Source organism: Mastigoproctus giganteus, chromosome 6, assembly GCF_048544385.1.
Source record: "Mastigoproctus giganteus isolate SK-2022 chromosome 6, ASM4854438v1, whole genome shotgun sequence".
NCBI lineage: Eukaryota > Metazoa > Arthropoda > Arachnida > Uropygi > Thelyphonidae > Mastigoproctus > Mastigoproctus giganteus.
In genome coordinates, this window is record NC_143580.1 from 50,366,956 (window position 1) to 50,392,315 (window position 25,360).

General features: G+C 37.1%; 1 protein-coding gene across 4 annotated transcripts in view; it reads right to left on the reverse strand.

The window, feature by feature from the left end:
* LOC150084234 (fragile X messenger ribonucleoprotein 1 homolog B-like) overlaps nucleotides 1-25,360 on the reverse strand; it is a 497,644-nt gene that overhangs the window by 400,911 nt on the left and 71,373 nt on the right. For all 4 annotated transcript variants that reach the window (XM_090375957.1, XM_090375959.1, XM_090375958.1 and 1 more), the window contains exons 3-4: nucleotides 15,515-15,614; nucleotides 3,665-3,819 (exon numbers count right to left, since the gene is read on the reverse strand). In XM_090375957.1, coding sequence (XP_090232083.1) covers nucleotides 3,665-3,819; nucleotides 15,515-15,614 — 255 coding nt within the window. The remainder of the gene's footprint in view (nucleotides 1-3,664; nucleotides 3,820-15,514; nucleotides 15,615-25,360) is intronic.

Below are 25,360 nucleotides of genomic sequence, written 5' to 3' on the forward strand. Positions count from 1 at the left end.
ACAGTGAATTACCCTGTCTTTTCATTTGTATAGTTCGCTACAGTCATGCTGGACAAGTGACAGGACTTACATAATGAGAGAGATTATAAAAGATGAAGGGGGGGGGGGATCTGTTCTACATATGTGTAGGGTCAAAATATGCAGGATTACAAATCTACTCAATTTATCCTGCATAGTTTGAAATAAGCTCTTACAATTTTAACACTGCAGTATAAAGCAATTGATTACATTTTTAATTATTTGGTTGTTTTACCTTCATATATATTGCTGACTGCTAAATTTTTTGGGATCAATATGGCCCACTTTAGTAAAGTCACTCACTCTCTGAGTAACTCAAGTGATACAGCCAATCCAATTAACACACAATTAGACTATTCTGTATATTAATTTCGACAATAATTTCATATGTACTTGTGTTATTTTTGCTCAACCCATATCTGCATTAAATCTGTATTTCCTGGAATTCCCAAGAGTGGTTACCTAATGGTAAAAGAAACAAAATACAGACATTTTCTGACCTTACATAAGATTGAAAATTATTTATTTAGGAATGAACTCAATGAATTTAGGGCAAAGTCCTCATGCTATATTTTATACTGAATGCTTCAAAATTATATTGTGGAGGCCTTTCACATGTTACCCTGGTAACATATTACAATTTTAATATTTGTAAAATTAATCAGAGAAGTTTACCTCAATATAGTACGTAGAACACTTCGTACATGTAATGTACGAAGTGTTCTACATTTTGACATGTAATGGTTCATGCAATACGTTTCAACTCCAGAAATCTGGAGAGAATCATACAGAAATTTCTGGAGAGTATCATACGGAAGTGTTCTACGTACTGTATTGAGGTAAACTTCTCTGATTAATTTTACAAATATTGATATCAACATAGAATGTAATGAGCATTACAGTTCTATTACAATTTTAAATAAAAACCACTGCTCGTGTGAAGTATATGTTGCCATTTATTTGAAATGTATACTTTATTTCTATATGAGTCCAAATCTATCTCTGATCATCAACTGTGCCAACTCTTTTCAATAATAGGAAATTGATTGTGACATAACACTTGTCACAGTGTAAACTGTGACATTATATGACATTATACTATGATACCACAGTATACGATGTCCGAAAAGTGTTCGGCCAAATATGAAGCATTACTTGATACAATGGTTCTAATAAACATTTTATTATGAGTATAGTACAAATGTTAATATTTTTATAATTATTTCAAAGAATTGGTGACCAATGTACTGCATTAGCATTTGAATGTATGTTCACATTCAGCTATTTTGTATCATATTTTTATATATAATTTTTTTTTATTAAATTTTTTTTCCTGTTTCAATACAAGTTCATGCAATACATTTCAAAGTGTAAGTTAGAATATCAATTAATATATTAATCAGTTTAAAATATTTAAGATGGAAGAGAATGACAATTTCCCCATGAGCCAAATAATGAAGACAGCATTCATCTTCATTCAAAATCTGGAAACTCAGAAATGTACAAGATAAGCAGCTAAGAATGAAGATATAGAAATTGCAAATAGCACATCAGAACTTATAAAGTGCAATATAGCTCTTGTAGTAGATATGATAAATTATATGAGAAAAAAAGTATCCACAGTAAAAGGGAGGCTATAAGAAATAAGGCAGGAATTCACACCTCCACCTACCCAAAATTAATGAAAATAAATTTTCTGTTTATATCCTACAATGGTTTTACCATAAGGCCACATGGATTTTCAAAATAAAGAAAATGCCAAATAAAAAATATCCACTGTAAGGCAGATTCACACACTAATTTTTCCCATTATTATATTACTGATAATATGCTAATATGAATCTGAAGCAATTTGTTGTGATGGGCCTTCAAAATATAGTTACATATGTAAAGTGATCACATGTAATGGTTTGACTGGGACAGTACCGACTTCAGTACACTTACCCCAGTGTTTCAAAAAAATAAGTAAAACAACACATTTGTACCATATGACAAATGAAAGAACACAAATAAGCAACAGCCATCTGCAGTGCTGGGCAGTAATGCCGAATAACACAGGTCAACACATTTTTCGTCAGAGGAAAAATGTAAACTGAACAGATCTTTGGGCACCTCCAAATTTGTTTTTTATAAGAATGAGTACATGAGCATGATGAAATTGATTATACCATTCACATACCTATTCTACCAACCTACATGAATATAATTATTACTTAGGTATTATTATTAATATGTTCATATTTATGTAATTGTTTGAATACATCTAAATCCTGGTTATCCTGTAATTTAATTATTTTATGAAATCAATTAGGTGACGAATCAATGTGAGACTAATGCTTGTATGTCTACCCTCTTCATTCATTTTCAATTGTGCTGTCTTGCGAGTTCAGTGTATGTGACTCGTTTAGCAATGGATCATGTTATTTTGTCATAGGGATAGGCATTGGATGTCTCTATCACCCCCTGGTCTATAAGTTGCAACAAAGAGAAACCATATTTGTTGGCATGAAAATTGTTCAGATTTTCAGAGTTAAAAGGGTAGCCAGGCAGATTGTCAAAAAAAAAAAAAAAAAAAAAAGTGCCCTGTTGAGATTTTGTTCCTTAGATTATTTCTTGGTAAAGAGAGAGAAGAAAGTGTTTATATTTAGAACTTAAAATTTAAAATTAAATATGTCATATTAAAATAACATAATTTGAAGACTGTATGTAACTTCAATTGTGGAACTCACATAACATAATTGGGAAATCAAGTTGTGTCTTGTTAGTTATTTACTGTTACCTGTTAACCTTCAGAAGATCTAGTCATCCATTTCTGAAAATGAGCTGAACAGGTGTGCCAAACTGCCAAAGTCAAGCAGAGCTCTCTAATGCAACTGTTGAAGACATACAGTGATGTACACAATTTGTTATTTTAAATTACTTTCTATCATTGTATGATTTACCCAACAAAGTTCATCAACATTTTTTAACCAAGCACAAATTAGATGTATCAGCATGATACTTAAAGCTAATGACTCTAGCAATGTTCCATATACACATTTTGTTGTTGTTCAATATTACAAGGGTAAAGCGACCAGTAAAGGTAATTTGAGTATAAAAATAATACCCCAAGTCAGAAAACACACCCAATGTCATCCCACTTACTATGTTAATAGTTGAGTTTACAAGTATATGCTAGCTGCCTGCACTCAGTTAAGAGTGGTTGATGGAACTGCTCAGGCCACCTGACCATTTTAACCACATTAATTCTGCTACTTCTAATCTTACTAACCATTCCTAAAACCTTCTTTGACTGGTATACACTTTACTCCATGTTATGCTGATGTTCTGTGAATCTGGAGAGTATGACCCCTTCAAACCACAAAAATCCAATTGCAGCATGTTGTTCACTAACAGTGCAATTGGAAAGCAGAACTAATGTGACTACACTGACTGTACAAAATAGATGGAGTGCGGGCAACTAGTGACACACATGCAGAATTGTCTATCAATGTATTGCACATGATGACCTTGGGGGCATGTCAGAACATGCCCCCAAGGTCAATATATGCACTTTTCATTTGCTCTCATAAAATGTGCTGGCGTATTATATCCCTAGAAATTTGACTGAAATCTCTACTACAAAAAAATAAATAAATAAACTCACTTTGTATTTTTCGGACGTAACCTGTCACTTGGTACTATTTCTGTATATGTGGTTTCCCAACCTAAATAGTCAACTACGTGGAAATCTCCTTTGGTCATTTTTACAACAGCCCGCCACCAACCACAAGCTTCTTGTTCATTAGCTCGAGAGAATACCTTAAAAAATACATGCATGGTGTTTTAAATTTAAATACTCATCCTATAAGTGAACATAATGAATGTATAACTAATACTATTATATGTAACTCAATCTTCTAATAATATTTTAATATTAGAGGATTCAGTGTACTTAATAATTATTCACTAATAAGTACAGTCAACCCTCTTTCTTATTTGAAAACCACACATTGCAGAGGCAAAATTTCTGAAAATTTCACCAATATTTTTAAATGCTGATTTCACAATTACCACTCAATGGAAGAAAAATCATGTAAATAACGTTGAGTGCTTTCTTGCCTTATTTGTCTATTAACAAACGAAAAAAAACAAACAAATAAAGCAAAAAAGGGAAGGCTTTTTCTCTGTACTGTACCTTCAAATACCTGAAAACTGTTCAAAAGAATAATTTTTATTACATGCCTTTATTACAAATAATTCCATGAATATCTGTAATTCCACCAGTTTCTTCTAAATCTTTTGACAATCACCCATCATACCAATCAACACTCATAACAATCAATCATCCGTTCATAGTTTGCCTCCACATTCACTCAACTTATCTTTTTCTTCAAGTCATCACTTCTACTTCCACTCTTTGAATAACCATCCTTTCCTGAAAATTAAAACCCAGAGTAATTCAAATTCCATTTCAAAAAATTCTTCCAAAGCTCTCCACCACAAGACTAGGGTATTACAGGTTCATATTCTGGATAACCATTAAAAAAATATGTATAACATTTTAATAAATGGAAGAGGAGTGTTAAGTGACTATTTATCATTTGAGAAAAAATTAATAATGCACACTGACGTATCATATGATACATTAAGTAAATTTTACCAATATGTTGCAATTAAGTGAAAACACCTAAGCTACACTTAAATTGGTCGACATTTCAGGAATATACTGTTTCCCTAAATCAGGTTTGTCAGAGTGGCTCCCGGATTAAATTCATAAGAAAATACATGAACTCAGAGTGCATATACCTCCTTGCAAATGGTTTTTGATTTTATTGCAACATTTCAATAAAAACAACTTACTTAAACTATCATATGATATATTAGCGCAGCATTATTAATTAATTCTTTCACAGAGAACACTTGACGCTTCATGTAAATGGGTGAAATTCAAATCTCTTTGCAAACTGAATTACAAGTGAAATACAAAATTTGATACAATAAGTTTTACATTTAAATTTCTATCAGAAAGTGCCTTCTAACACTGGACTTGGGTGTTAACTATGGCAGAGTTTTGCTGATCAGTAACAGAAACAGCTGTCTGCTGAGGAATGAATAAATTTACAGGCATATTTCTAGGCCTTAATACCTCCCCCCCCCCAACAATTAGAAGTGCTGGTCAAATCATCAAATGCAGAAATTGTGGGGATAATGGAGTCATGGTATCACTCAGATATAGCAAATGCAAAATTTAAATATGGGGAGTACAATGTATACAGAAAGGACACATAGGATATGAGGGGGGGAGGTTATACTCTTAATTAAGAAGCACATAAATCTAAGGCTGTCTGCTGAGGAATGAATAAATTTACAGGCATATTTCTAGGCCTTAATACCTCACCCCCCCCCCCAACAATTAGAAGTGCTGGTCAAATCATCAAATGCAGAAATTGTGGGGATAATGGAGTCATGGTATCACTCAGATATAGCAAATGCAAAATTTAAATATGGGGAGTACAATGTATACAGAAAGGACACATAGGATATGAGGGGGGGGGTTATACTCTTAATTAAGAAGCACATAAATCTAAGGCAGTGCAATGCTCAGTCAGTTTAGTGTGACACAAATACTGGGAAGACTAAAATGAGGAGTGTGTTACAGGCCAAATGACTGTGATCAGTAGAAAAAACAATATTACAGAGAAATTGAGTGGGCCAGTAAATCAAAATGTCTTCGAATAGAGAATTCTAACTTTCCAGATATTGAGTGGAACTCAATATCTGGAAAGTCAAACACCTGATCTGATTATATCTGCAGTCATTCTTCTTGCATTTAGAATCTATAGATAAAAAAAACCAATAGGTGGCAGTGATAACACTGGAGTGGGATTTACTTAAAGATGTTACTACCATTAAGGGTAAAGGGAAAGGATTTTGCTTTCATAAAGTGATCTCAGACAGCTTTTTAAATTCTATACAGCAGAACCAACTAATGTTGTTACAAAAACAACAAATTCTAAATGGGAAGCTTGTTTGTTTGTTATTTGGTTTTTAGGAGCATTAGCAACTAAGGCCATATTGCTCTGGGGATATGCAGTGGTCATTCCCTGACCTTACTGCATCCTCCGTATTTGGTGGTCACGGGCTCGAACCCCGGTCTAATCAAGAAGCGTGTACTACACACTGCTGCTCCTGCCCACCTGGCTATGGAGGCACCTAAATGGGAAGCATTCTGGGAAATAATCACAGAAGCTACAAGGCTTTTCATATTAACTAAGAAATACACTTCAAGGCTTAGATCTAATTGGCTGTCAGATGAACTATTGAGACAGGTGGGATGAAGAAAAATGAATGAGATGCATATAAATTATCAGGTCATACAGAATCCCATGGATATAAACTAGCTTGCAATCAAATAACAATGGAGCTTAATAAAGCCAAGGCAGATAATAGAAGAGGGAAGGGGTTGAATCATATTGGTCTACTAGATGTCAATGGTTTAACACTTGATGATCCTTCCAAGGTTGCTGACAGGCTGAATAGGTATTTTGCATCTACATTCACACACGAGAAATTCTTTAGGAGTGAGGATGCCAGAAGTTTGTCAAATTCTAACAGGGAGCTAAATAAATTTGCAATAATTGAGAGGAAAGTGGAAGACATTTTTGAAGTTAAACATAAAAAAAGCACTTGGGGTGGAATGAATCTATCCAGTTATATTAAAGGAGGCAGCAAAGGAAGCAAGCAAACCTGCAGCCATAATTATGAGAGCATCCTTGGATTCAGGGAAAGTGGCCACAGGGATGTGCAAATGTATCCCCAATTCACCGTGGGAGATCAAAGGGTGACATGAATAATTACAGACCTGTTGGCATAAGTTCTGTTCTAAAGAAAATAATGGAGCCACTGTTTAAAGAATTAAAAAGGGGTGCATTTATACTTCAGTCACAGCATGGGCTTGTTAAGGGGAAATCTTGTCTGACCAATCAGATAGGATACCATGATGCAGTGACAAAGGAACTGGATGAAAAAATTAATTTTGATATATCTTGGATTTCAGGAAAGCTTTTGATACCATTACATATAAAAGACTGTACAAACTGAAGCAGTGTGGCATTAAGGGAAAGTTACTGCTATGGATAAAGGAATGGTTGAGTGGGAGAAGACAGAGTGGCTACAATGGACACTACTCTTCATGGACTAATGTTATCAGTGGAGTCCCAGACGGTTTGGTGCAGGGCCCATTGTTGTTTTCTGTATTTATAAATGATACTGATATAGGTACATCAGGCTTAATGTTTAAGTTTGCAGATGATACAAAGGTTGACAGAGTGGTTAATGACATTCATCAGGGTGAGCTACTGCAACAAGAGCTAGGAAAATTGGGTTGATGATCTGAGAAAAAGCAGTTGAAGTTTAACACTGATAAATGCAAAGTACTGCAAATGGATAGCAATAATCCCAGAGTAACTTATCAACTGTGTAGTACTACACTCAGGGTAGTGGAGAATGAAAAAGATCTGGGATAATGTATCCTCAAATTCTCTGAGCAGTGCAGACATGCTACCAGGACGGCTAATAGGATTTTGTCAATAATATACAGAAACTTTGCTAGCAGCAATAAGAAGGTGATTATCCCTTTGTATAAGGCCATGGTTAAGCCGCTTGTAAATCTGCTGGTACAGGTGCAGAGAAGGGCAACTAAACTGGTGAAGGCAACAAAAGGGTGCTCTTACCCAGAAAGGCTTCAGTTCTGCAAATTTCAGTCTTGAGACCAGGCACTTGCGAGATTCGATTAAGGTGTTTAAAGCCTTGTCTGGATTGATTAAGATGAATATTAATGGTATTCTTCCATTTGCTGAGACTACGCACATGAGGGGGCATAAATTAAAGTTGAGGAAGGATGGTTATATATCAGTAATGGCCACATGGTGCAAGGAAGCCTATGGCTTATGCTGCACCAGCCAAAAAAAAAAAAAAAATCAATAATAATAAAACAAAATAACAAAAAAATGATAAAATAAAATAATAAGAATAAAAACAAATTAATAATAATAAGAATAAATTTTAAAAATATATAATAATAAAAACTAATATGAGAAAAGGAAATGGACAACCTATGCATTTCCCTCCTCCCTTAGGTAATTATCCAGCTGACCTTTGAATTTCCCCACACTGTCAGCCTCTGCCACTCATGTAGGTAACTTAGAAAATTTTGCCCATATTCATTTTGCTTATGCCTCTCAGAGCCTTAAATACCTCAATCAAGTCTCCTCTAAGGTGCCTAGTTTCCAAGCTCTGCAATCCACATATTCGAAGTCTTTCTACATATGGATGGCCTTTTGCTGATCTCACCAGGCGAGTTACCCGTCTTTGAACCCTTTCAAGACGAACAATATCTTTCTTTAGGTGCAGTCTCCATACTTGAACACAGTATTCCACGTGTGGTCTAACAATAGCCTTATATAATGGGATTATGATGTCCTTATCTCTACTAGCGATTGTTCGATACATCATCGATAGGACACCATGGGCCCTTCTTGCAAACAGTGTACAGTGTTTGGAGAACTTCGTATCTGATTGTATCGTAATACCCAAGTCCCTTTCCTCCAGTACTGGCTTTAGTTTAACTTTTTTTTTTTTTTTTTTGTTAGTTGTTGTTATTTTGGGGTTACTCTTCCCCCAGGTGCACTTTACACTTTGCAGGATTAAAGCATAGCTGCCATTTTTCTGACCATCTCTGAAGTCTATCCAGGTCATTCTGCTTGGCAGCAATCATTAACTACACTACCAATCTTCACATCATCTGCAAATTTAGACATCACACCCTCTATCCCTTCATCGATGTCATTTATGAAAATCAATAACAACAATGGTCCTAATACTGATCCACTGGGAACCCCACTTTTACATCAGTGCAATCCGAGGAAAACCATTGATCACAACCCTCTACCTCCTGCTATCCATCTAAGGATTTTCCCTGAGATTCCAACCTGTTCCAGCTTATAAAGTAACCGCTCATGTGGGACTGAGTCAAATGCTTTGCTGAAATCCAATAAACAACGTTGAAATTATTCCCTAAATCCAGCTCTTGAGTGACCTTGTCAAAATAGCTAACCAGATTAGTTAAACGTGATTTTCCCTTTACAAAACCATGCTGAGTATCCATCAGAATTCCATTTCTATCTAAGTGATCCTGAATTCCACCCTTGATCATAGTCTCCATAATTTTCCCTACTAATGAAATTAGACTAACTAGTCGGTAATTTCCCACTTCACCCTTATGTATTGGAGATACATTGGCTTTTCCAATCCAATGGAATCACTCCCAAGTCCAGTAATGCTATCATAATTAGCCTCAATGCACTCACTTGCCACCTCCCTTAAGATTATAGGGTATATGCCATCAACTCCAGGAGCCTTACTGGCCTGCAGGCTGAAAAGTTTTTTCATTAAATAAACATGTGAAATTCCAACATCATTAATTACATTTTTTTCAACTTCACTCCCAGAATTTCTCATTGACATGAAGGGTTTTTCTTCTGTAAATATCGATGCAAAGTAACTGTTGAGTTCATCTGCAACTTCAGCTGGGGTATCTAATACTATCCCACGTCCATTACATAAGGGTCCGATCTGGTTCTTTCTTCCCTTTGCATTTATATATGTGAAGAATTTCTTATCCCCACCCCTCTTTGCTCTCTTTGCCAGGGATTTCTCATAATCTGCCTTTGCCAGCCTAACCTTTTCAGTGGCATTATTACAGATCAATTTGTAGATGTTATAGACTTTAGTATTTTTTATTGCTCTGTAACTTTTCTATTGAGTCTTTTTCTGCACAAGTAATTTTGCAACTTCATTATTCATCCAACTTGGAATCTTCCTTGTAGAGTATTTTTTTAATGGTATATAAGCATTCAAGGCTTCTGTGATTAATGTTTTAAAGGTTATACCATGATTCAATTGTATTTGCACTCTGTGAGACATCTACCCAGTTAATAGAAGCCATGTAGCACCTTAAGGCATCGTAATTTCCTTTCCTGAAATTATAACCCATTCCTTTAATTACTGCTACCTCTCTCTCTTCATCGTCCACCATAGAATTCCGTGACCACTTCTTGCTACTAGTTCCTGTACTGTCAGCCTATTATGTCATCTGGTTCGTGGGTGATGATGAGGTCTAGAGTATTCATTTCCCTAATACTTTTCCTGACATGTTGATACAAATATCAATCTTCTAGTTTATTTAAAAATTTTGTCCCCCATGTGGAGTTTACTTCCCATTTGCCCCAATCAATTAGAGACAAATTGAAATCTATTTCACACCATACAGATTCTATACTATCATGCAAAACATATGAATCCAGGAAAGCTTTTGTTGCGCTCAGGCTACTTTTGATGAGAATCATGACCCCACCACCTCTTCTATCTTCCCTGTCCTTCCTAAAAACATTATACATACCGTACTGAAACTCATCATCCCTTATCTCCATGTGGCACCACGTTTCTGTAAGCCCAAATATGTCAATGTTACTTGTCCTAACCAGCAATTCGAATTCGCTCATTTTATTGACGACACTTTTAACTTTACTGTATAAACAATTAAGACTTAGTGTTCTTGTTTAGTTAACTACCCTGATACACCAATTAAAGTTATTTAAGCTCGCTTCCCTGGCATGTGCTACCCGCTCATTTGTTTGTTATCGCAAGAGTTAATTTGACCAATACTATCAGATAAACACATATCTATATTACCCTTGTCCCCCCCAAACTAGCAGGTTCCTTGAACCTTAAAGGTATCCTCAATAATACTGGCAAAAACATTTGCACCACGTTTGTTTAAATGTATCAATCTCTACAAAACAGATTCCTCCTACCTACAAGTGCGGGCCAAGCTGATAGAAATCCCCCTCCCCCCAAAAGTCTTGCAGAGTCCTTCAAGTGTTGAGTTAATCCACAAGGCTTTCAAGCATATAATCCCTCCTATCATGCCTGGGCAGAATTGCAGACACATAGACATTGTGACCTAACTTGCGACATTTCTTCGGCACGATCCTATATTTGTCTAAGAAATTGTCAGATCGTGTATGCTTAATGTCATTAGTCTCCACATGAATAATAATATTCTCTTTTACCTGCTTAAAATCTGACAGTCTGTTGGTGATATCATTAATAGTTGCTCCCGGCAGACATACCCTGGTTCTAGTCCACCTATCGTTATTATAAAAAATATTTCCCATTTCCACGACAATGGAGCAGAGTAGTTTGCAGTTGGTTATTCTGTTCAGGGGCCCAGATCGGGAGTGCATCACTTGGTAGGTTGCTAGAGTCTTGAGTCCCTGACGAGCTCCCAGTAACATTATTTTCGAGGGCAAGCACCCATTTTTTTAAGTGACTCAAATTGTTCTAGAAGTGCACCAAATTGTAACTTAAGGTCGGTGCACTCTTTACAACAGTGACAAAGAAAAGAATCTCCAAGTGAGCTAGGATTATCCACTAGGTCGACCTTGGAATACATGCCACAGGTTCTGCAAAGGATAAAATCACGACTCACTAGGAAATCACCATCGGCTATTTCCGTATGAGTCATGGTACCCTCTGATGAAGTATTCAAGGCAGATCTTGTAATAACCATTATGAAATTTACTAATTATTAATAAAAGAAACTTTCAAAAAATTATATTTATAATATAAAAAATAAATCAAACTATTATAGGAAAAAGATTTATTAAAATAAACTTTACAATATACTGAAAAAACTTTGAAATCCTGCTCCATTTCACTAATCCTTCTTTAACCCCCTCTTATCTATGCTTATTTAATGTCGCTATGAAGAGCTGAGGAAAGGTTTTGTCAATGATACACAGAAACTTTGCTAGCAGGAATAAGGAGGTAATTATCCCTTTGTATAAGGCCATGGTTAGGCTGCATGCAAATCTGCTGGTACAGGGGCAGAGAAGGGCAACTAGACTGGTGAAGGGAACAAAAGGGTGCTCTTACCCAGAAAGGCTTCAATTCTGCAAATTTCAGTCTTCAGACTAAGCACTTGCGAGATTTGATTAAGGTGTTTACAGTCTTGTCTGGATTGATTAAACTGAATATTAATGGTATTCTTCCATTTGCTGAGACTACACACGAGTGGCATAAAGTCAAGTTGAGAAAGGATGGTAAAAGGATTGATGTGCGGACGTTTGCCTTTATCTAGGGCAGGGGTTGGCAACCTGCGGCTCTTTGAGCATGTAACTACGTTTCTTTAACTTTTAGCCCACATGAAGCACAATTTGAAAGAAGTTAGAGGACTTAAAAATCAAGAACATGTGGAGTGCAAAACAAAATTGTTTAAAACTGAAATTGAGGATTTGGAGAGGCAAAAGGCTGCCCTTGCAATTCTACACAAATGGATGGCAATAGATAAGTTGAAAAAGCAAGACCAAATTGTGTTCAATGCTTGGAGTAGCTAACCGGACATGTATATAAATTTGAAAAAACTGCGTTTGGAATTCTCTCAGTTTTTGGTTTGATGAATTTCTGTGGGCAAATATTTTCGAACATGAACTATATTAAAAATAAATCAAGAAACTGTCTGAACAATGCGAGTCGCTCAGCATGTTTAAAGATAAAAATTATGGCATACCTGTCTGATATTGAGAGACTCGGTCAAAAGAAGTTCAGCAGCAAAAGTCACATTAAGTCGTAACCAATTGGATGCCTGTAACACTTTTTCAGTATTAATAAATAATATTTCAAAATATATATATATTTTTTAATAAAACACCATCCCACTCTATTCCATTTCTTAAAAAACTCTCCCATCCCTCGCCCTCCTCCCAGCCTGAGCTGAGGTGGGGCTCTTCAGATTCTCTCCCTCTTTTTAATTAGATCAAAAATGGCTCTTCATTCAAAAAAAATTGCCAACCCTTGATCTAGGGGGTGGTTGATTGTTGGAACAGCTTCCATCTGCTGTTGTGGAAGTAAATGGGTTGAATAAATTCTAGGAAGAACTAACAAATCCTTGGAGGATACAAATGAGAGAACTGTTTTTTTTTTTTTGGCTGATGCTATATAAGCTTACTTTCTTGCATCATTTGCCATTACTACTACTACAACTGAATATGGTTAGCAGTAATCCCAGATTAACCTACCAACCATGTGGTACTACACTCAGGACAGTGGAAAATGAAAAAGACCAGAGGATAATCGTGAAGGCAGATATGAAATTCTCTGAGCAGTGCAGACATGCTGCCAGGACAGCTCATGGGGTTGTGTCAATGACATACACACTGAGTAATCACTGAATTATGACCACACCTATGAAAACTGAATGCGACCTGTTGACCACGTGAAGTACGAGAGTGCAAAGTTAATCGACCTATGTAACATAGATAAGGTGTCAGTGGTTCATTAGGTAGTAAAATTCCGAGCATGATAGGTAAAAGGAAGGATTTATCGGACTTTGATAAAGGACAGATTGTGGGTGCTCGATGAGCTGGTGCCTCAATTTCCCAAATGGCTGTACTGGTGGGGTGTTTCAGAGGCACTGTAGTTAAAGTGTACCAGGAGTGGCTTCAAAACGGTCAAACGACGACCCGATAGTAAAACTGCAAAGGTCAGCGACAGGTTGATTCAAATTCAAATTATTATATTAGGGCCACCTGCAATTTCTTACATCTACCCATATATTTATTTGTCTGTAAATTGTGTGTGTTCTCTAGTCGATTTGCCTGTTTGCTGGACGAAAAAAACCCCAATTTCTGGGTGAAAAAAACCTTGCTACCTACGTCTGAGACAGACTATCTCAGCCACAGAGTGAAAAAAAAGCCCATTAAAGTTCCTCGTGCCATCGATGGGATTTGAACCAGGGCCTTTTCCACCCGGTGTGGGGAGGACAGTGACGATACCACTGTGCTACCCACACAGACAGCAAAAGGTTGATGTTAGAGGTGAGCGGCAGTTCCGACGGCTCGTACAGGCACAGCACTGCTGAAGAGTCGACTACCCAATACAACATGGGCCAACCCGGAACAATATCTGGCATGACCATACGTCACACACTTGCATGAATGGGCTATACCAGCAGACGACACCTATGGCATCCTCTGCTAACCAAGGTTAATCTGCATAAAAGACTCGCCTGGTGCAAAGAGCATGCAAGTTGGACGTTAGAAGACTGGAAGGTGTGCTGGTCGGACGAGTGACGTTATTTACTCCACACTGTGGTAGTAGTGTACGGATTTGGCGTCAACATGAGGATCTTCATCCATCGTGCATGGTATCAATAGTGCAGGCCAGTGGAGGCAGTTGTATGGTGTGGGGCATGTGTCACTGGCAGGAACTTGGACCCCTGGTGCATGTGGAACAACGTATCACTGGTCTCCGCTATCGTCTACTGTTTGCTCACTACGTATACCCCGCTATGTTACACTTTTCCCCGAATGGTCATGGTGTCTTTCAAGATGACAATGCGCCAAGCCATCGGGCACTTGTGCAGTAATGGTTTGAGGAACTCAGTTCTGACTTCCAGGCATATCGATTTGCCTCCGAACTCCCCAATATCAATCCAATAGAGCAATTGTGGGAACTACTGAAAGGCATATCAGGCATCTGGATACATCAATCACCTCCATACCTGCATTGCTAACTGCATTACACCCAGAATAGTTGGCCATACCTCCCGAACGCTTCCGACATCTTGTTGAATCAATGCCACATCGGATAGCTGCTGTACTGACGGCAAAAGGAGGACGTACGAAGTATTACGTAGGTGGTCATAATTCAGTGATCACTCAGTGTCGAATGATATCAGGAAGTGATCATCCCATTGTACAAGGTGGTGGTTAAGCAACATCTTGAGTATTCCATACATGTCTCGGAGGCTTTATTTTAGGAAAGGATGTAGATCTGCTGGAATGGGTGCAGAGAAGGGCAATGCTGTTGTTATTTCTTGTTATTTGGTTTTTAGGAGCATTAGCAACTAAGGCCATATTGCTCTGGGGATATGTGGTGCTCATTTCCTGACCTTTCCGTCTTCTCCGTATTCGGTGGTCACAGGCTCAAACCACGGTCTAATCAAGAAGCGTATGCTACGCACTGCTGCTCCTGCCCACCTGGCTATGGAGGCACCAGAGAAAGGCAATGCAACTGGTGAGGGGAACACAAGGGTGCTCTCATCAAGAGAGGGTTTAGTTCTGCAAACTGCAGTGTCCGGTGTCTAGGCACATGTGGAGTAATCTGACTGGGGTGTTTAAGTAATGAATAGATTGAGCAAACTCAATGCTAATGGCATTCTTCCTCGTGCTCAGACTACATACATGTGGGGCTTAAATTCAAACTGAGGAAAGATGGCTGCAGAAGTTTGCCTTTAGCCAGTGGGTAGAACTTGACAAACTATTGGAGGCGATGTGGGAATGTTTATTTTTGAATGATGCTGTATGAGCTTGCTTTCTTGCATCATGTGTCACTACTAATACTAATAATAATAAATAGTTATCCCAAAAAAATTTAACAAAATAAAAAATACCTCGACTTCTTGGCCATCAACAATTGTATCTTCACTGTCTCCATCCTTTGTTGGTGGGAGACGAACACGTCGAAATGGAAACTTGCTTTCTGGCTGCCAACTAAAATAATATCATAAAAAATGTATAAATACTAGAAAAACTGAATAGTTAATTCACATTCATGCAATAATGAATTACCTCAAACTACATATGCAATTTAAGAGTACAAACTACATATCCAGTAGCAGAAAAGAGAAATTTTCAAATATTGCTAGGAGATTATCAGTAGTATATTTTTATCCAATATCATTAACATTATTTGCATATTCCATATTAATGATACTGATATTGGCCTTCAACTAATATCATAATCCCATGGCTACATTATATCCTCATACATTAACATCTTGTACATACAGTATGACCTTTTGTTTGTTGTTTCTTTTCTTTGCAATTTCACAAGCTTCAGATTTTCATAACTTTAATATAATATGAATATAAGTAGAGATCTGATGTGGTTTCTCTGTTTCTGTACAACAGGCTATTGCCTGTAAGATATGTCTTTTGAGCAGGGATATCACATTAGGAGACAGAACCTCGCTCTCTACAGATGATATCTGTACCACTCTCAATCTGTGTTTAACAGGGGCATGATCATGTTCAGTGACTCTCCGTTTTGCCAAATACAGTGCACAGCTATGTGTGCTCCTGTTAGTCCTATCATGGCCAATACTGCCATGGAGGAACTTGAGAGTCACATTTTCTTGAACCTACCTGTTCCTAGCACTCTCTGGTGTCGTTATGTTGACTTAGCAATTGTCCTTTGGGGATCAGAATCTAGACTGCTGGAATATCTCAATTCCCTGTCGCCTGTCATTCAATTTACGACTGATCTACAAGGGTGATAATACTCTTCCCTTTTTGGATGTGTTAGTCCAATGTGTGGATTTGCTTTTAGTAACTTCCGTTTTTTGAAAGCCAATATGTGCAGGCCAATTTACCAATTATGGATCACGCACACCCCTGGTCATTTCCATAGCACTGCTCGCACTTTATTCTCCTGTGCTTGACTGGTTTGACTGGTGACAGTTGAATATTTCCAAAATTAGGGCAGAGCTTTCAAATTGCAGTTATCCACCTCAGGTTCTAGATAGATGTGAGCTTCAGGCTCATGAATTTGTTATGCAATCTAACCCTCCTTGTGTTAATGAATTTATTTCTGCCGCCTACATCCCCTATTATCTGAGCGTATCAGAACATCTTATCAGGATTTTGCATCTCCATCATATACGATGTATGACACTTCCAGGGAAGGAAATTACAGTCTATTATTTCTAAGGTGGAAACGCCTGTCCCTCCTTTCCTGCTGAGTGGTTCTGCATACCGTATTATGTTTCCGGATTGTGGGGAGTGTTATGTAGGTGAGTCTGCAGAAGATTGAAAGACTGGTTTTCTGAACACGAGGTGACTCTATGAACCACTAATTTTGAATGTTCCACAGTCACCGAGCATTATTGGGTTGAGCAGCACAATCTTGATCCCTCATAGGATATTGAAATTGTTGACTATTCACTTGATTACCTTCAGCGCCATAGCTTGAGGTACTGCACACAGCTACCAATAATAGCACTATGAATTGCACGAGGGGAATGCACTTGCACCGTATTATGGAATGTACTGTATTGCAGTGCGATGAGCGCTGGCGATCATCACGTGTACGTAATTCTGTTCTACCGACACCAGACTCACGATATATGATCATGCTCAGCTGACTTTTGCTGCTGTAACTAACAATATATACTGGAGTACACCATTCACCGAATGGCTGATGAAGAGGCATTTTGTCTCAAAAGCTTCTGTATATTTTAATGCTTTTATCATATTGTATTTAAATCCTTTTATTTTATTTTATATTTTATCTCAATTTTATTATTTTATGTATATATCATTTATTTATTTTAACCAGTTAGTCAGTTGTTGCTAGAAACTTGTATGATGCTTTAGCATATAAGTTCCAACGGAACCTTTATCTCATGGCTATTCCCAACCTCGTGTTGTTTGGCATTACAAGATTGCAAAATGGGATGACCTGCGAGACTTCTTTTCTTCTTTTCCTTAGTTGGATTACTGTTTCAAAACTTCTGATGTCAACTTTGCTCAGATCGTGTCAGTGAAATTATCCTTGCAGGAATGGAATCCTTTATCCCACACTCCATTTTAAAATCTCGTCCTTTATCTAAACCTTGGTTTTCCAATAAATGTGCTAAGGCTGTTCAAGAGAAGAATGTTGCATATCGTAATTGGCTTGTTTCTAATTCTCCAATTTCATTTTCTGCCTACACCAAAGCCCGCAACAATTGTAAAGCAGTTATTAATCAGTCCAAACTAGAGTTTGAACAGGCTAAGAGTAGAAAACTTGCTTCTTGTCCTAATGGTAGCCGAGCATTCTGGTCTCTTGCCAAAGCTATTGGCCGCAACTTTTGCCCAACTCTGCTCCCACCTCTGTTAAAATCAGATGGTTCTGTTGTCACTTCAGCCAAGGATAAAGTTGATCTGCTAGCATCCCATTTTTCTTCCAACTCATGTATTAATGATCTTGGTAAAACACTTCCCACCATTCGCAACACTCTGGATTCAATGCCTTCTGTGGTCTTCCATCAAAAGGATTTTGACGATCTTGATGCTAAGAAAGCTCCAGGTCCCAATGGTATTTCTCCACTTGTTCTGAAAACCTGTGCTCCTGAACTTACTCCTATTCTTTGCCACCTTTTCTTACTTTCTTATTCCAAAGGTGTTTTTCCTTCTGCTTGGAAATTTGCTCATATCCAGCCAGTTCCTAAAAAGGGTGACAAATCCCTCCCATTGCAATTACTTCTACTCTTTCTAAAGTAATCGAGAAATCAATTAACCACCAACTCTTAAACTACCTAGAAACCTTCCATCTGATCAATGATCGCCAGTATGGATTCCGTCAGTGTCGATCCACTGGTGATATTCTGGCTTATGTTACCCATTTATGGACTAATTCAATGGAAAGGTTCGGTGAAACACAAGTAGTTGTTCTTGACATCTCAAAGGCTTTCGATTGTGTTTGGCATAAAGGTCTTCTAAACAAGCTTCCATCATATGGTTTGCCAACTGTTTTTAGTAATTGGTTATCCAGTTTTCTTTTTGATCGTTCACTGAAGGTGATGGTAGATGGCTCTCTGTCTTCTAATTTCTCCACTAATGCCGGTGTCCCCAAGGTTCAGTTCTTTCCCCACTCTTTTCCTCTTGTACATTAATGGCCTTCTTCCATTAACTGGAAATCCTATCCATAGTTTTGCCAATGAGAGCACATTGCATCCCATTTTCCATTTTGAGAAACCTTGTCCTGCTCAATCAGCTTCAACTTCTCAACTCCATTTGAAATGGAGTTAGAGGACTTAAAAATCAAGGACATGTCCAGTGCGAGACTAAAATGCCTTAAAACTGAAATTGAGGATTTAGAGAGGCAAAAGGCTACCCTTGCAATTCTACAAATGGATGGCGATAGATGAGTTTAAAATGCAGACCAAAATGTGTTTGATGAGTGGAGTAGCTTACCGGACCCATTTATAAATTTTAAAATATTTGCTTTGGGACTTCTCTCAGTTTTTGGTTTGACGTATTTCTGCGAGCAAATATTTTTGAACATGAACTATATTAAAAATAAATCAAGAAACTGTCATCTGAACAATGCGAGAATGTTTAAAGCTCAGCATGTTTAATTACAACATACTCGCATGATATTGAGAGACTCGCTCAAGAAGTTCATCAGCAAAAGTCACATTAATTTATATCTAATTAGATGTTTGTTACGTTTTTTCAGTATTAATAAATAATATTTCAAAATATATATATTTTTTTAATAAACACCTTCCCACTCTATTGCATTTCTTAAAAAAAACTCTCGCCTTTCCCCTCCTCCCTCCAGCTTGAGCTGAGGCTCTTCGGATTCCCTTCTTTTTTTTTTTTTTAATTAGACCAAAAATGGCTCTTCACTTAAAAAAGGTTGTCAGTCCTTGTCATAGGGTGTCAGATGAGAACTTAATAATAATTTGAAATATTCTACAAAAACTTTATTATGAAATTATTTTTACTTATGTTATTATTTTTTACTTATTTTACTCACATTTTACTTATTTTTTTATATACTTGAATAATAAATTTATGCTTAATAAACTGTGTTAATATACTTAATTTGTTGTTCTTATTCTAAATACATTACTACTAAAGTAACAATATCAGGAGAAAAAAAAAATTTTAGAGTACTTTTCATATCCTTTTAATTTTCAATTTTTCCTGATAGCAAAGAATGAGTACCGGCACCTATTTTTTTACAAAAAAAGCACTGCATATAGCTACACTGCCAGATTACACTGTGTGGGAAGGATAACATCCACTTGGCATGATGGGTCCATGCTGTTTTCGCCATATTCTGATCATCCCATCAGCACGAAACAGCAGTACTGTGTTTTGCCAGACCACGCAATATTTTTCTAATCCTCCACTGTCCAAGTGTTGGATTTCCTGAAACTACAAGTTGTTTTTTGGTGACAGGAGTGGAATCCAGTTCAGTTATTGGCCACAATCCCCTATACATGCCAAGGTATGATGAGTTATGCATTCTGAAATGCCTCACCATTGTATTATGTTATTTGACTGAATGTAACCCATTTTAGGCCTCTAGAAAGTTTTAGCACATTAAAACTCTCTAGAAGCTGATTTCTGCCCCGCAGAAGCCTCTATTGGCATCTTGCATCAAAGAGCTATTTCTGACAACAGGATCATTGGCTAGATGTTATTTGGTTGGTTGGTAGACCAATCTCAATACACCCAAGGCACAGTCATGCATGAAAACACTGGCAGGGTTGCAATTTCAGAGATACTCATACTGGCATCTCTGGCACTGACTATCATGCCATGTTCAAATTCACTTAACTCTTTTATCCTGCCCATTCTTGCACTGAATAGCAAATGTACAACATCCCTAAATACCTGCCACCTGCTTTATATCACATGGTATAAAAACGTGATACTGTTATTGAAGGAGTACTCCAATTCATGAAAAAGGTACATGTATACAACAAAGTGGCCACTCAGAGTATATAGTGTGTTATTATTTGTATTATTATTGTCTAGTCATCACATTATTTCTAACGGTACTGATTTTATAGACTTACATGTATATATTAACAATAGCCATGTTTTGAGACCTGTCTGGGCTCCAGGACATAACAGAACAGACAGAGAAATTTGATTTAAATTTTAATTTCCATACAATTATAGATTAAAACTTTAAAAATAAAAAAAAGCTACCTATAAAAACTAGGTAGCTTTTTTTTTTTTATTACAAATTAGGAACTTGTCAACGCTAAGGTCTCTAAACAAATGAAGAATTTAAAGGTACAAGGAAAGGAGTGGAACAGTTCTGAGAGTAAGATGACACTTTATTTTATTTTTATTTTTTTTTAATTCTATCATCTCATACTATGACTCTATTACCTTTACGGTTCTTTTCCTTTAGGGGTTGAATTCACATCCCATCCCTCCTTTTCTGATAAAATTTTACTGTTCTTAATTTCATACCCAAGACTGTCTACTCCTTTATTAGTTGATCAATCATCTTACTCTCAAACCATTTTATTTTGCTTGTACTTTCAGTTGCTTGGAACCAGGTATTCTAATTAAGATATCAGGAACTTTTCTAATTTCGTACACAGTTCATAAGTTTTTATAACATTTTTCATTCTTCATAGTATTATAATCCTTTATAACATGTTAACCTATAATTTATGAAATACAATTCCAATCAAATTTTCTTCTTTTTTTTCTGTTTAGTTATATGGTTATGTCTTAAAAATTAAGCCCACAGAGGTTCCGAAATCACAACTACTGTATTATATGTTTGAATTAATTTAGTTTGAGGGATCTGTCTTGATGTAACCTTTACATTTCATTAAACTACTGTAATTAGTTTGTCAAATTTACATTGTGTGTTCATTTCCACACTAAGAATTTTTTATTATTATTATTTTTTTAAATTTTCACTTATCTGTGGATGCATTAAAATAAATAAATGCCTATAAAATTTTTATTTCCTAACATCCTAATAAATTACTCGCATTTCATTTATGGCTAAATATACAAAGAAAGCACTTTTCTGCATTGCTGGCTAAACAAAATTTATTAATTTGAACGAAATAAATTACAAGTCAAACATTCCAGAATTACTTCAACTGTTTTCTCAGTTGCAATAAACTAGTCAAATCCTTAAACACTTACTTAAAATCATGTGCTGACCTGCTGAATGCTTCTGGAAAAATAAGTTGGCATTTCATTGCAAGATGAACTGGCCTTGATTGCTCTGGACTTGACAGAAATTCCTAACATTATTAACTTAATTGGAAGGGGGGGGGGGGACAAATTGAGTACTACATAGTAGGGCTGCAGCCCTAGTTCCTGACTGGGGATTTCTGACTTGGGTGCATATGACTGACAGCTTAGTAATCTTCATGAAAAAAGCTTCAACAGAAATATTTCAGTTATCTCCCCTCCCCCTTTCTTGTTGCAGTTTGTAGACTAGTGTTTCCAAACATTCTTAGCAACAAGGACTTGTTTTTATTATTTTTTCCTCCAAGGACCCCCCCTGTTTTTTTTTTTTTTTTTTTTTAATTCCATCTATCATCAAACCATTTTTAACAATTAACTTGGTTTCACGCACTACCAAAGCTCAGAATGTTATCACAATGAAAATTAAAGAAAATGAAATTAAATACACAGATAATCCATAAATGTACTGTAGTGAAAATAGCTCACAGACCCCCAGAGAACTACCTTTATTGATTCCCCCGAGGAATCCACAGACTGTAGGTCAGGAACCAGTCTCTATAAACTCTGATTTTTTTGGTGGTGAATGACTGAAAGAATGTTGGGCTGCAGTATGTAGGACCATAAGGTTTACATACAAGTTGACCACGATGTCAATGTAGAAGCAAAAATGAAAGTAAATTAGCCTAGAGGCAGATCAAGAGGAAGGTGAATCGATGGTGTCAAACCAAGCACTAGAAGAAATATAGCTTACTCTATCCAGAGCTAAACAGTGAGTGGAAGGCCCATAGCTCAGATGCATTGATTTGTAATATACTGACTGGACACTCACTGTATTTAACAGATTTCGATGATGACTACTATTGCCATGTGATTATGAAACTAAAATCTGCTTTGTTATGCATATGAAATTATAAGTGATTATTACCTCATTGTTTTTTTTTTTTTTTACTGCGACAGGTTTGGTAGATTGGCAGCTTAAATTTATTGCCTTCAATAGAAAAAGAAGCCTCAAAGCTAATTAGCCCGGACGTGGTGGTATCTGCAACCAACAAGATCAGCTGATAACAACAAAAATTAAACTAGCCACACTCAATATTATGACATTGTCAGGAAGAAAAATTGAGGAATACGTGGACATCTTAAAGGACAGAAAAATAAGCATAATTGGACTGAGTGAATCAAAATGGAAAGGAAAGGAAATGGATGTAGAGAGTTACAAGAAGGCTATTACCTTGTTGGTCTGGGGGTGACGTAGCGAGGAAGGGTGTAGCCATCATTATAGACCACATGATTATGGAAAGGCTACTGGAAGTGAATAATATCAGTGACAGACTCATGTCAATTAAACTGCAAATGAATGACAGTGAAACATTGAAGATAGTACAATGTTACGCACTGCAAACCGGTTGCGAAGAAATGGAAAAGCTGGAGTTTGAGAACAAGCTCGAAGAGAACATCACGGGTGAAGATATAGTTATCATGGGTGACCTGAACACAAAAGACGGAGTGGAGAGACAAGGACTAAAATCCGTTATGGGTCCACATGGTTGGGGACCTAGGAATGATGATGGTGACAGCTTTCTGTTTACGGAACAGCTGGTCATAGGAAACACCTGGTTCAAGAAGAGAAAGAGTCACAAAGTGACAAGATATGGTCGGGAGAGTAAACAGGAATCCCTCCTTGATTACATACTCATGAATAAAGAGCGACACAGAAGACTAATGGACATCAAGGTCATTCCTAGTTCTCCTTAGATAGTGATCACAGGCTAGTTGATGGAGTTTTAAGATTCCTTAAATTGAAGAGGATCAAAATAACAAGAGATGGAAAACTAAGGGTGTGAAAGTTGAAAGAAGAGACAAAAGGGGCAATGTTCAGAGAAGAGTTCAGGAAGGTTGTACCTAAGACAGTGGTGAACAGTGTGGAATCAGAATGAAAGCATTCAAAGACTGTATAGTAGCAGGTTTATGGAAGGACAAGCAATAGAAGGAGATGAAAAGAAACCCCATGATGGAATGATAGAACGACAGATGCTGTGAAAATCAAGGATAATGCATTCAGGACCTACTTTTAGAACAAAAATGATGACAAAAAGAACAAAAATGATGACAGACTCGTGAATTAAACTGCAAATGAATGACAGTGAAACATTGAAGATAGTACAATGTTACGCACTGCAAACCAGTTGCGAAGAAATGGAAAAGCTGGAGTTTGAGGACAAGCTCGAAGAGAACATCACGGGTGAAGATATAGTTATTGAGTGACCTGAACGCAAAAGACGGAGTGGAGAGACAAGGACTAGGACTAAAATACATTATGGGTCAGCATGGTTGGAGACCTAGGAATGATGATGGTGACAGCTTTCTGTTTACAGAACAGAATATTTAGCGAGGAGAGAAGACTGTGGTTGGAAGAATGGAGTGAAACTCTACAACAAGATATCAACGGTAATAAAAAGATGCTGTATGGTATGGTGAGGAATAGAAAAAGAGATAGTGAACAGAGCAAATACTTGATGAATGAGAATCAGAACCTAATAACCAAGGATGAAGAGATAAGAGAAACATGGAAGTATTTTGAAAATCTGATGAATGTGCAGGACAGCCAGCAAAAGGAACAAAGGCAGGTTGATCACAGAAGAGGGGATGGAAGAGAAGATATGGAGAGCAGACAGACTTGACATGGAATGGTGTAGTGGAGGCATGGAAATACATCAAGACAGGTAAGCCTGCCAGTATGAATGATATAAATGGATTAATGCTGAAGGCTACAGGCGAGGCAGAGATAGCGTGGACATACAGACTGTTCCATAAGATCTGGGATGAGAGACAGGCGCTGAAGGACTGGAAAGAAGGTTTGATTATCCCATTGTTCAAGAAGGGGAACAGGAAAAAGTGTTCTCATTATAGAGGCATCACACTGACATCGCATGTGAGTAAGCTGTATGAGAGAGAGTGTTAGAGCAGAAGATAAGAGAAACGATTGAAAACAGGATGGCCGAGGAACAGTATGGCTTTAGGCCTGGCAGGTCAACAGTGAATCTAATTTTCTGCATCAGGCAACTGTTGGAAAAGTGTTATGAACAAAAAGAATTATGGATGGCATTTTTGGATATAAAGAAAGCGTTTGATGCCGTAAGAGTATGTGGGAAGTTTTGAGAAACTTGGGGACTTCTTGTGGAGAGAATTGAGAATATGTGCAACAATACAGTGAGCAAAGAATGGTGATGGGGTTGACGGAGAACTTCAGAATAACATTAGGTTTGAGGCAAGGAGGCATCCTGTCACCACTAATATTCACAGCTGTCATGAATGACATGCAATGTAGAGTGGTGGAACAACTTGGACAGGACCAGATGAAAGTCATACTCTTTGAAGATGACCTCTGCATATGGGGAGAGAGCAAGGAACAATTGAAACAACAAGTTGATATATGGGCTAGTATGGCCAATGAATTTGGACTGGTTTCCAGTCGGGAGAAGAGTGAAGTAATGGTTATAAAGAGTGGCGAG